General features: G+C 40.2%; 1 protein-coding gene across 1 annotated transcript in view; it reads left to right on the forward strand.

The window, feature by feature from the left end:
- REV3L (REV3 like, DNA directed polymerase zeta catalytic subunit) overlaps positions 1-12,845 on the forward strand; it is a 129,177-nt gene that overhangs the window by 38,033 nt on the left and 78,299 nt on the right. The window contains 1 exon segment of the mRNA XM_042795717.1: positions 12,442-12,631. Within this exon segment, the coding sequence (XP_042651651.1) occupies positions 12,442-12,631 (190 nt within the window).

Below are 12,845 nucleotides of genomic sequence, written 5' to 3' on the forward strand. Positions count from 1 at the left end.
CCCTGTGTGCCAGTTAGATTCTGGCTAACAGCCAAATTCCCACCCAGCTGCTCGCTTGCACACCCCCCCCTCTGCCCCCTCACTCTGGTAAGGCAGGAGGATAAAATAGGAAAAACATAAACAGTAAAACAATAGGTTGAGATAATGACAGGGAAATTGCTTACCAATTACCACTGTGGGCAAAACAGACTCTGCTTGGGGAAAATTAACTACTTTATTGCCAATTAAAATCAATTCAGGTAGTGAGAGATAAACTCGAATATTAAAACAGCGCGCCTTTCCTCCCCACTTCTCCCAGGCTCAGCTTCATTCCTTCTCTCTGGATTTCTCAAAGCACACAGCCTACCCCTGGCTGCAGGCTCAGGTGCAGGGTGCCAGGGGGGTTGCAGTCAGTATGTAGTGGTATCTCTCTGCCACTCGTTCCTCCTCGCATCTTTCCTCTGCTCTGGTGTGGGCTCTCCACGGGCTGCAGTTCCTTCGGGACTATACTTGTGCTCCTCTGTGGGGTCCTCCAGGGGCTGCAGGGGATGTCTGCTCCAATGTGAGCTCTTCCATGGGCTGCAGGGAATATCTGCTCTGCCGTGGAGCTGTTCCTCATCCTCTTTCCCCGTTCTTCAGCGTGTTTTCCCAGAGGTGCCCCCAGCTTGGCGGAGGGGCTCAGCTGTGCCCTGCGGTAGGTCAGTTGGAGCCAGCCGTGGCCCACGCGGGGCAGCCCCTGGCCTCTTCCCACAGCGGCCACCCCCGCAGCCACGGCTCTGTCAACAGCTTGCCATCTAAAGCCTGAATACGGAGTTAGGAAGATATTAAGAACAGTTTAATTTCTGGGTCAGGAAGTGCCGTAGCATACCGTACAGCCCTTTCAGAAGCTTATAGCAGAATTTCAAAGGTGTCTACAGGGAGGAAGTAATCCCTAAGTAAATTGCTGCTTGTCCAAAATCGTTAATAGAAGGGTGTGTGCAATAAGGAGTATCAAGTGTCACAAATTTGCTTATGAGTACCCTAAGAACAGTGCTTGTTTCTGTGGAGCATGTCCTCTAGCTTTCCTCGACTAGGGGAATAGGCTGACATGACAGTTACCTGTGAGTGGGAGACATTAATGCAAATACAAAAGAAAAGAAAAACTCCAAGAAGTATTCACAGAATTAGTTAGCACTGATTGAAGAATAGGGAAGAGAAAACAAATGAAATGTGGTGTCATTTACTTGTTAACGTAAACTGACTCATGAAAATGCGTATACTTGACAATATCATTTTTCTGGGATTAACACAAGGTGGGTGGTATTCAGGAATTTGTAAACAGTCAACATTTCTGAAAAGCATCCATGGAAGATAATACTGATGAAAACATGGTTAACCTTGTCACAGTTAATGTCAGGATTTTTTTCCTGCAGTTTAGAGTAACAAATAGTCTTTGGTGCTTTTTTTCTAATTAGCTATCTAGCTGACAGAAAAATACCTGTTGAACAAAAATGTTTCAGATGGTTTTGTCTGACACAGGAAAAAGAGGGGAATTGTCACTGGAACAATGCATGCTCATTGCAGTATTTAATAGGCATATCGGCCTCATACGGAGGTGAAAGTTCCATTACCAACCAGCAAAACTTTTTCTCTTTTGAATATATATACACCAATTTCCATTTATATGTGGCTTGAATTATGATCATTGGGAAAGGCTAGTAAGATAGCTAAGAGAACTTGTGTAGCAGTAATGGTCTTTAATGAAAGCTAGTTGAGGGAAATGAAGACCAAAGCCTGTGTGACTACTCTGTAGCCTCGTTCTACTACTGACTTATGTTTTTCATATTTTACTGGATGTGGTGAAGTACACACCATTAGTTTATCTGGGACTAGTAAATACGCTCTATTCTAGTCAGCTATGCTTTGGTCAGTGTGGGCTAATAATAGTCTGCCCCTGCTGCATTCATGTGGCTGCTTTTCTTACTGGAAGAGCAGCTTGGCCTGTGTTGCATGCCGAGAGCCTGGTATGGTAGCTAGAATCTGTAGCTGGGGCCATTTTCCTCCTTCATGTGTTTTAGTTCATTTTAGCTGTCATCCTAGTGATTTTTGACATACATTCTAGAAATATTACTGATATTGTCCAGCTGCTTACATGAGTAATCTGTCAATAGAGGAAGCAAGAATAAGATTTCGTATATGGCTCATTTTGTAGATAGGTGTTTAATCAGCGAATACCTAACCTCACCTTGCGTGTCTGCTTGTTTCTGCTAAGAAAAGAAAAAACCACTGTTGCCATTTCTCATAACTCACAAGTCACCAAGCTTGTGAAGAATGGTTTGTACACAGCTCATCCTTGATACTGAGATGATTAACTTCTTTGCTCTCTATTATTTCGGGAGACTTGTACTTTCAAATTATCTTCTGCATCTCTGGACTTTCCTCATTCTAGTTTGACTGTGTAACAGTAAATTTTGAGAGTTATATTTTTCCTACAGTCTCCAGTATGAATCCAGTTATTTTTGCTTGGTGATAACTGTAGGTAATAGCTGTTTCTTTCTGATGTTGTTTGTTTACATCCTGTAAATGGTTAGGTTTATCGGTAGTACTTCTGAAGTTGGAGACCAGATTGCTTTTTAGTGTCGCAGCAGGAATTCAGAAAAGCTCCTAATCAATTCAAGGCAGGAGGAGGTAGTTTTGTGAAGATTGTCAGAATATCTTCACTGAGTTGATGTATCAAATGCCCTGTCTCGATTTTTGTGCTTTTCTTGGGGTTTGCTCATTATTTATGCAAAAAGGAATAACAGCATCTCTTGCATATTAGAATAAAATAATACAAGTTAAAAATTCTCAATAAGACAAAGATGGTAGCCTTGCTTTTTGGGGCTTACAATTGATATTTTCCATCCACAGTAATGCCCAATGTCAACTCTAGCCTGAGAGGCCTCGAAGATTATTTCTTTTCAAGATACCTCGCAGTTCAGAGTATCTAATAAACTTCAGTTTTGTGTGACTGCTGCATGGCTTTCTAGGGTGGAGAAGACAAGACTTGGTGAACCAGGTGGTCTCTTAGGCTTAATGTTTCAAATTATTAAGACAACCTGTATTTGATATAAAAGCTGTTTGTGAGCAAATTAACTGAATGGATATCAGTTGGAGATGTGACAACTGAAATGTGTACTTAGGCACTCAGTAAAAAACAGTGTTTCATATGTAATTTTGTTTGGTTTTACCTGTGTTATTATCTTTGAACCTTTGAGCAGTAGAAACATCTGTTCCAGGGTTCTCAGACCTCTGGGCCTTTAGACCTGACATGTTTGCTAGAGAACTTTAGAGGAATTTGTCTTTTGGAAGGTAACGGATTAAAGGAAGATTGGGGACTTGCTCGAATCTAGAAACTGCCCAGAGATCTGGAATTCTGGGGAGAGGATCTTTGTGCTACCTTCAGAAGCATAAGAATGCCATTATGGTTCTGGGTTTGGACAGCGGTGCCCTGTCACCAAAACCAATGATACATTGCATTTTCTCCTAATTGGTGAGATCTATTTATCTGCTGCTAGAAGCCTGCTGAAGTGGTGTGATGCTTATTCCAAACGTTGATCTTGGGTTTTGAATATAAAGAGAAACTTTCCTCATACTAACTTTACCTTTTTTTCTCCTGTGGTGGTATAATCAGGCATCTTAAACGTTTGAGTTATTTTTTTAAAAATGTAATTCAACTTTACATCTGAATATTCTGCTTTTGTCTTATTTTTGTTTGCCCCCATAGTTCCAGTGGAAGAGCAAATTTGTTGACTGACTTTTCTTGCTGCACCAAGCCATCCCACAGATGGAAGATTGAGGTCATGTATTTTTCATATGGTCAGGTTGTTTCAATTCTGCTGATGCAGAAGTGTTGAAGAAAGCTGGGTACAATTTCAGAGTTTAGTAGTGTGAGATAAAAAAGGATGCAGGGGACCCGCAATTTGAAGAAGAATACATTTAGTAGTGTGATTCTAGGCCTACAAATTGCTCATGAAAGTTTCCTCTCCTTTCTCGAAGGCATGCTGAGACAGATGTGGCAACATCCTGAATAGGGTACTGCTGCTCATTTGAACACTTTGTCCTATGTCTTCCTAGCCATTGTGTACTCCCAGAACCCATCTTTTTTCATCTCAGGGTATTCCTTTTATATATATATTTTAGATATGAAAGCACTGTCACATCACTTTCACAAGAAAGTGCATCATCAATGGTAAGTAACTTGCCCAAGGCTACATATGAAGTCTCCCTAGATGGGAATTGAACTCTTTGTGTCTTTGATTGTAGGCTAGGTATTACTTCAATATGGACCTAGTTACACAGAGATGTCTAATTTTAAATTACAGATGGAAAATCCAGCTCTTCTCTCTTTAAGGATCTCTATATCAAGGGTGAGGAACAATCTAGTTGTAATGAGTCATAGGCCCTCATTTTTCTGGTGGATAAGCTTTCTTTTTTTTTTTTTTCTTTTCATGAGAGTAGAGGTATTGCATGTTGCAAGGAACTGTTACTGACTAGAAAATTATAAATAACCAAACATTCCATTTGGATTCAAACAAATGTAATTAAAAATATTTATTTCTGTCTCGTTTACAAATATTCCTGAAATAAGTGTTTTCTCGCAGGCCAGGGAAAAACTGAAAGCCTTGACACAAATATCTAATATTATATATTAAATATGGTCTTTGGGCTCTGTTCTTGATTTTGTTTTGAGAACATCTTGCTGCTGCAAGACCTTATTTTATTACTCTTGTTTCTCTAGTATCCAGTATTTAAGACTACGATGTGTGTAGTTCTCCCTTTCTTCTCATCCCGTGGAAAAAAGCTGACTTGACTGGGGACTCTGGGAAAAGGTTGAGTTTCACTTAATCACTGAAGAAGTTACAGTAATGTAATATACTACTCAAGAATTCCTTGAGATTAAAAGATTAAACTCTTACGTATTTGAATGACATAGCAAACGTTTTAAGAGGGAGAGACCTTCCCAAGTTTTTCTAGGGATTTGTCTTCACTAAATCATACCCTTACTTTTATCAGTCTGTGTATGTGATTCATTCACTTCCTAAGCAAGTACAGAATGACTTTAATTTCTATTAGCACTGTAAAGTAATTGAGTCCTATCCATTTTCAGTAGCTCAGTTCTGAGGGATAGTCAGTGATCAATGTCTTGACAAGCCCACTCCAGTGAGTGACATAGCTTGAATTTAATCTGTACAGAAGATTTCGCTCATGTTGCATCTACCTAGCAGGGTAGAGTAAGTACTTCTGTTACAATTTGATGTTGCTCTCTGAAGCCTATTGCTGGAGAAAGGATAAGTGAGATTGCCTATGGTATGGTGACATTTATCGAGGGAAAGAAATTACTTTGAATTTGGGTTCTAATATTTACAAATTTTCATTTTTAGAATTGTTTTTCAAATAGGATTGTTACTTTTTACATTCTCTGTAGTTGTCATTGTTCAGTTTGTTTTTCAGTTTTTTTTTTAAATCTATATGGTTCAACAGTTACTCAAAAATACTTAATATCTTTTAAAGGTGGCAGTATCATGTCTTTTGGTTTCTGATGTCTTTGCTTTACTGTTGCTGTTAAAGGAGGGAAATCCCTTATGACTACCTAGCTTTTTCTGCATCCTGCAGTGACACACTTGATTTGTTCATGTGCATTCTTCTGCTAATACTGTCCATGTTTAGTCCCGTGACTTTACAAGTCTGCGCTTAAAGTACTTTTACTAGATGACAAGTGGATAAGAAGCCCTTTGTCTTCCATCTTCTGCATCCTTTTTTTAATTCAAGTCAGAATATTTCTAAAGTCTTGGGATTTTGCCATGTATTTAAGTGCTGCTTCAATCTCCTTTCTACTCCCACCCCATTGTATTTTACAGTGGTCTGGGAGAAATGGCTCATAGTTCAGCAATTAAAATAACAGTTTTAGGGAAAACTGTTCTAAAACTTGTTGTTAATTTCTATATAAGCGTGGATTCCATGTAGTTGTTCCCCACAGATCTGCTTAGCTTCTTACAATGAGATCAGCTTGTTCTGTGGCAGAAATACCACAGCAAAAATGTTTGTATGTAGACCAGCATTGAACTGTTTTCTGAAATCATATTTACATAGATTTTAGGTTTTGTTTTCTAAATCCTAGATGAGATGGTGTCCGTTCAAAATGTTTTCAGTATTGACTTCAGTTTGTGAGGATTCTGTAAGCAGTTCTGGAATGAAGAATTACAGGATAGGAGCTTTGAGTATCTTTTATAAAAAATTAGTAAAACTGCATCACAACTGTAGGACATGCTGTCATTCATTATTAGAAATCCCAGATGTGGGGATCTTGTACTTCAAAATCATCCTATTAATGTATAAACAATGCTGAGGTTGGAATGCCCCTGAGCTGTGGAGTCAGGCTCTTATTCTTCCTATAGAAATGATAGAATCACAGACTGGTTTGGGCTGGAAGGGACCTTAAAGATCACCCGGTTCCAAACCCCCCCTGCCCCAGGCAGGGCCCCCTTCCCCCAGCCCAGGGGGCTCCCAGCCCCGTCCAACCTGGCCTTGAACCCTTCCAGGGAGGGGGCACCCACAGCTGCTCTGGGCACCCGGGGCCAGCGCCTCACCCCCCGCACAGGGAACAATTTCTGCCTTACATCTCAGCTAAATCTCCCCTCTTTCAGTCTAAAACCATTATCCCTCATCCTATCCCTACACCCCCTGACCCAGAGTCCCCCCCCCCCTCCCCTGCTCCCCCTTTAAGCCCTGGCAGGCCCCTGTAAGGTCTCAGAGCCTTCTCTTCTCCAGGCTGAACCCGCTCGAGCAGCTCTGTGTCCTTCTGCTGTTGGGGACCCCCGAGCTAGACATGGGACTCCAGGTGGGGTCTCATGAGAGCGGAGCAGAGGGGGACAATCCCCTCCGTCACCCTCCTGGTCACACTTCTCCTGAAGCAGCCCAGGATACAGTTGGTTTTTTTAGGCTGCGAGTGCACGGTGCTGGCTCACAGTCAGTTTTCCATCTACTAACACCCCCAAGTCCTCCTCCGCAGGGCTGCTCTCAGTCCACGCATCCCCCAGCCTGTACTGATGCTTGGGATCGCCCCGACCCACGGGCAGGACCTTGCCCTTGGCCTTGTTGAACGTCACAAGGTTTGCACAGGCCCATCTCTCCAGCCTGTCAGGGTCCCTCTGCACAGCATCCTTTCCCTCCAGCATATCAGCCACACAAATGTGGCATTCCTGTCTGTGGGGGTACAAATTCAGGTCTGCAGCGCTTTGCCTGCAGCTTTGTGATTAAGTCAGTCTAATGTGAAAACAGTGGGTTTGGCTACTGTAGGTAGAACGGATCCTAGAACCTAGTGTGTTGTTTCTTTGGGGTGCCTTGACCTAAGTATTGACTTAGAAGCTCAGTAGATTCCAGTGTACTTTAATATTCTAGGCTCTAAACTGCATTGGTTTAGGATCATCTACATGCTCTGTTCAGACAGTCCTTCCATGAGAGTGCAAGTCTTCTGGAAGAGATAACTGAAGGCAGTATCTGCATTAGCTCTCCCCTTGCTGAAATATGAGCCAGCAGGAATTTGTGTATGTGTGAAATTACATCCAGAACGGATGGACTTCTGTCTTGAATATATACACAGATTTTCATTTGCTACCTGCGGTGAATCCTTAGGTCCTCCTTGTCTAACTTGTTTGCAAGCTTTATTCCTGAACTGGACAATACAGTAAGGTCCCTTAATAATTTTCACAATTTTCTCTTGTACTGAAATTTGTCCACTTTGATCTCAGCAGAAAGCAATTTTTAGAAGTTTAAAGCAAAATCAGTTTTTTCAAATGGTGAAAAAGTACTTCTGTGAGATCACTTGAATAAAAATCCTCAGGTTCTCTAGTTTGTTGTACTGTGAAATTAGGTGTTCATATACTTGGGCGGGGTGGGGGCTGGACCAGATGACCTCCAGAGGTCCATTTCAACCTCAACCATTCTGCGATTCTGTACAGACTGCATCTCAGATTTATCCTTACCGGCTCATCCTGAATGGCTGAACACTGTGATGGTCAGAAGACATCAGTTGTTGGATCTTCTTGAGTAGTTGTTGAGCAGCTTTGCATTCCTTTATCATACTCATTTCGGTTCTCTTCTAATTATATTGAAGTTTTCTGTCTTAGGGTTGCTACTGCTTTTTTTCTTCTAATATTTTAAATGACACAGTAGTTCAAGGATAATGCTTGGTACGTGTCCCTATTAGTAATGCATATGGCACCATCTTCAGAAGAATAGCAGGCTGGATTTCTTGATCTCTCTCTTGTGGTTTTCAAGTATGCAAGTATGCAAAATGCTATATTTGGTTTTAATACTTAAATAACACTTCAGTAGCTTTTTTTAACTGGGCTTAGGGGGTGGGCTCATTTTCTTTACTGTGTGAAAATATTACATTTCTATTATTTTTGAAGTATTGATTCATTATTATTCTAGCTCTTCATCTGTATTGACATTTAGTTTGCAGTTTCTTCTTTTCAAAGAAAATAGCCAGTTTGCAAGTTGAGCATCTCATAGTATCTCAAGGCTTTTTGTATTGCCTCTTTTCTGTGTTGTAGCAGCACTTTTTGTGCTCCTTCATTCACCACTTCATTCAGTGCCTGAAAAAGACTTGTGAATAAGCCTCAACATTACTTCTAGATTTCTGTATGTTTACTCAGCAGCCCCCTTGAGTCATACACTGGGATGCTTGATCTGAAACTTGCAGATAATTCAACCAGTACAGACCGCATTCTTTAAGAGAGCATGGGCCAGAGAAATTTCTGGGACAGCAGCCTCCTCCTGGCTGATAATCCATGGTCACCACCAGTCATTTACATACAGATTATGTTAATTGTTAATAGAGACATCATATGTACCGCCTGTGTACAGAATGGTTGTGATGCACATGCACAGTAGGTCCATGATGAGGCCACACTATGAAACATTTTAGTGGCCTGTCCCACTGGAAAACTCTGGGAATCACTTCCAGGTGTCCAGTTTCGCATGGGGAAATTCTGGGGAGAGCAATCCTATAAACCATATGCCTTTTCTGCTGTCAAGCACCAATTCCATTGATTCTACAGACGTAAAAAATATGATGTAAAAATAGCATTTGCTGGTCACTGTAAGTGGTCGCTGTAGCAGTCGCTGCTGTTCTAGTGGTACAGATTTGCTTCTGTCTGTATCTCTGGAAAGAAAGAACCGTAAGATTGACACATTTAAGGCATAAAACTTCTTAACTTTATCCCAAGCCAAGTTTTTAATTTATGTTAATTGATGAGTCTGTGTGGCTTGAGATCCTCAGTGGGTAGATCTGTTTTCTCCTTGTGGCTCTTGGAAAGAATTCACTAGAATTTGTAATGGCTTAGTGCAAACCATGGTTGCTATTACTGGAGTCTGGGCTTCAGACGCAACACCATGACATTTGGATAGAATTTGATGGAAGGAAATGACTCTGTTCTTAATGCTAGCAGGGTAGGACTCATAGTAATATGGATTGTAAATAAAAATAGCAGTATAACCAAATATCATGGTAAATGAGTCAATACTAACAAGGATCAAAGTGAGTAGCTGTATAAACACGTGTAACTTGACAGCTGCTGGCCTAAAAGGAGTCTTAGATCAGCAGTGGCTTGTTTGCGTTCCTGGCAGAATCAAAAATGAAAAGCAGCTCACTGTGTATGCTTCATAAGACTTCCCTAGAGTTAGGTGGTAATTTGACTCTTTGGTCACTTGAAAGCTATAGTGTTTTTCATGGGGTTTTTGAACATGAAGGGGACAGAAGGAAATAAAAGGGAGCTTTCTTCGTACATGTTCTTTTTTTCTTCAACAATAAAGTGGCAGTTTAGCAAGAACTGTTAAATAGCTGCAGTAGAAATGGATATTTATTTTTTTTAAATGTAAATAACTTGAGTAATCAGGTGCAAGCTATGAAAGCTCTATTAATTAATTGTCTTGCATAACTTGAAAGGAACCTGCATTTAAGTACAGTAAGTTTAGACTGTCTCCCTGTTCTGTTTATTCTGGTGTTTTTCAGTTTTGCTTTCTGGGAGAACATAAATTAACTGTAACTCAGAATAGCTGGGCAACTGTTAAGCAAAGGTATTTTTTAATGTGTTACCAGAAAGAAGAAGAGCTCATAGCTATTGGTGTTAAAAAAAAAAAAAAAAAAAAAACAACCAAAAAGTAAGTGCAGAATGGATTTTGACTGACAAGTTATAGGTAGCAAACACCTGAATTTATAAAATTCATGGGGGATAGACCTATATATTTGCCAGAAATTCTTGGTCTGTAGCTCCAATATCAAATTTAGTTTGGGCTAGGTTGGTTTGTCCACTTGTTTTTTAAAAGCTTCAGTAGGCATTCAGACAAATTATATATATGAATTAGTTTTAATTTCTCCCTGAATGTGATCCTGGCATACATTTTAAAAAAGCCACCATCACCCCACCACTCCAACTCAACAAAAAAACTCCACAAATCCTGCCTCTCCCTTCCGCCCCCCCCCCCCCCCCCCCCAAAAAAAAAAAAATTAATAGAGGAACTGTAGAGGTTTAAAAAAACCTATTCATTTTCTGTTAATTATATTGGAGTGGGAGAGCCCTTTATTTCAGAATCAGCCTTAAGTACAACTATGAGTAAACACTCAAGATTATTTGTAACTCAGTACAGAAAATAAATGGTTTGCTACCACTACACAGATCAATACTTTCTCAGTTCACATGTTATTAATAAATGACTTCTCCCACGTTAGGAGGCAGAGGTTTTTCTGTCATATAAAGCTGTTACTGTCCTTTATTTTGCCATTTAAAAAAACCCTCTAGCTTGTATTTTGTCTTTTAGTTTCCACATTTTCTTAGTGTATTATTATTTGAAGTACATAAAATATATATCAGAAATTTCTTCTCCTGAAATAGTTTAAAAGCACGGGCAGAATTTGTCATGGATGATAACCTCAACATGAATGTGTATATAGGTTGTATTTAACCATTGGTGAAGAGACTTGATGGGGGTGACTTATAGGAAGAGTAGGATTCACCTTGGAAAATGGACTTGTACTACCATCCTTGAGCAATTTCTTTCACTTCGGGACATTACGTGAAGGTCTGATAAATACTTGAAGAAAGAACAAGACATCTGACCCCCATTAAAGAAAATGCTAAGCTGTTTACGGTATTTGGAGGCACGCATTTCACAGGTGTGAAAATTTGCAGGCAGTCCTGATTGCGAAGCTCGCTCTCCTGCGCTTGCATGGACATACAGCTGTTTTCACTGGGTGGCCAGTGGTGCACTGGTGTGGGTACGAATGTGAATAGTTCAGGCAGGGTCTACCTGCTGAGAAATAATCTCAGTTTGAAAGAATGGACTTTTGGAGATCTTTTCATTGGTTTTGTGAACCAATGGAGTTGTGCTGCTTCTTTGTCTATAATATTTGTCTCCTGGTTGATGAAAGCACTGCCTTTTGGTACTGTTTTTTTATCTTCATGCAGGGAATTTATCCAAACAAAATGCAAGATCACATACTTTGTCTGTTATTGCAGTGTGGTGGAGGTTAATCATCAACATGTGCTTATTAGTACTTTTCTGTGAAACTTTTTCATTGACCAATGAGAAGTCATGAATGATTTTGGGGGCTGAAAGACTGACAAGCAGGGCCTGATGTTCATTTCTGCAGTGAATGCATGCTCTGTTCTATTGTTGTGAGGAAAGAACAGAGAACACACCTTGCAGTTGAGACTAGCCCCCCCCCAAGTAGCAGGTTTGGGAGATCCTGGTCTACATCACTGTACTCGCTTGTCTGAGGCAGAAGCTGAAGCTGTGGCCTTCATGGTGTGTTCGGGCATTCTGCTGTTATTGCAGACTGGTGAAAGCTAATGCTCCAAGTAAGTGTGTTGTTAGAAGGCTACAGATCTGCATAGGGAGTAGAGACCTCTTAGGGATCCACATATTTTAAAAGTTGAAAATCACCTGTTTTTTGCATATCCCAACTTACACCTTAATAACTAGACTGTTGAATGGCTTCATAAATGTTCTGGACGTTCTTTTTAATTTCTGAGAGGTTGAGTTGCTCATCCCAGAGAGGAATGGGAAGAACTTTGATACTGCAAAATTTTCACAAAGGCTGAGAAACCATTAACCATCCAGCAGTGACTCACTGTGCAAAATGATTCTCAGAGAGGTGTTGTGTTGTTGCTGCAAAGCAGATCATTAGTGCTGTTATACAAGCATAATCCTGTGTATGTCATGTAACCACATCTGTTCAGTATTGCTTTTGTCAATGAATCAAGTGTGGGAACTGCTCTAAATTGCTACCTTTTTTTCAAAATACACCTGGACTTCTTTCATAAATTTATCCTGTCTGCAGAACCTGAAAATAACCTGAAAAAATTCAAACTTAGGGACTACTTAAAATAAGAAAAAGATGCAGTCATTAGAAAATAAATATTTACCTTTTCCTTTTAGGTCAGAAGACTTGTCTCCACTTACATGGTATCTTTCCTTACCTCTATGTACCATATGATGGTTTTGGACAGCATCCAGAATACTATCTTCGTCAAGTGGCATTCAGCATTGACAGAGCACTTAATGTGGCTTTAGGCAATCCGTCTTCTACTATTCAACATGTTTTCAAAGTGTCATTAGTATCTGGAATGTAAGTATGACCTGTTAGGATTTTTGGTTATTTGTTCTGAAATGTTTTTGCAGTTGTACTACATGAAAGCACTTACTGTGGACTTCAGTGACTGCAGTGCTTTGCTTTTTTTTTTTTCCCCCATGTGTGTCTTCATACAGGCCTGTACAACTACTAAATAACTTCTCACTTGCTTTGACTTCAACATAATCAACAGGTTTTCCGCCAAATGCTC

Source organism: Tyto alba, unplaced genomic scaffold (assembly GCF_018691265.1).
Source record: "Tyto alba isolate M040663 unplaced genomic scaffold, T.alba_DEE_v4.0 Super-Scaffold_22, whole genome shotgun sequence".
NCBI classification, from domain to species: Eukaryota; Metazoa; Chordata; class Aves; order Strigiformes; family Tytonidae; genus Tyto; species Tyto alba.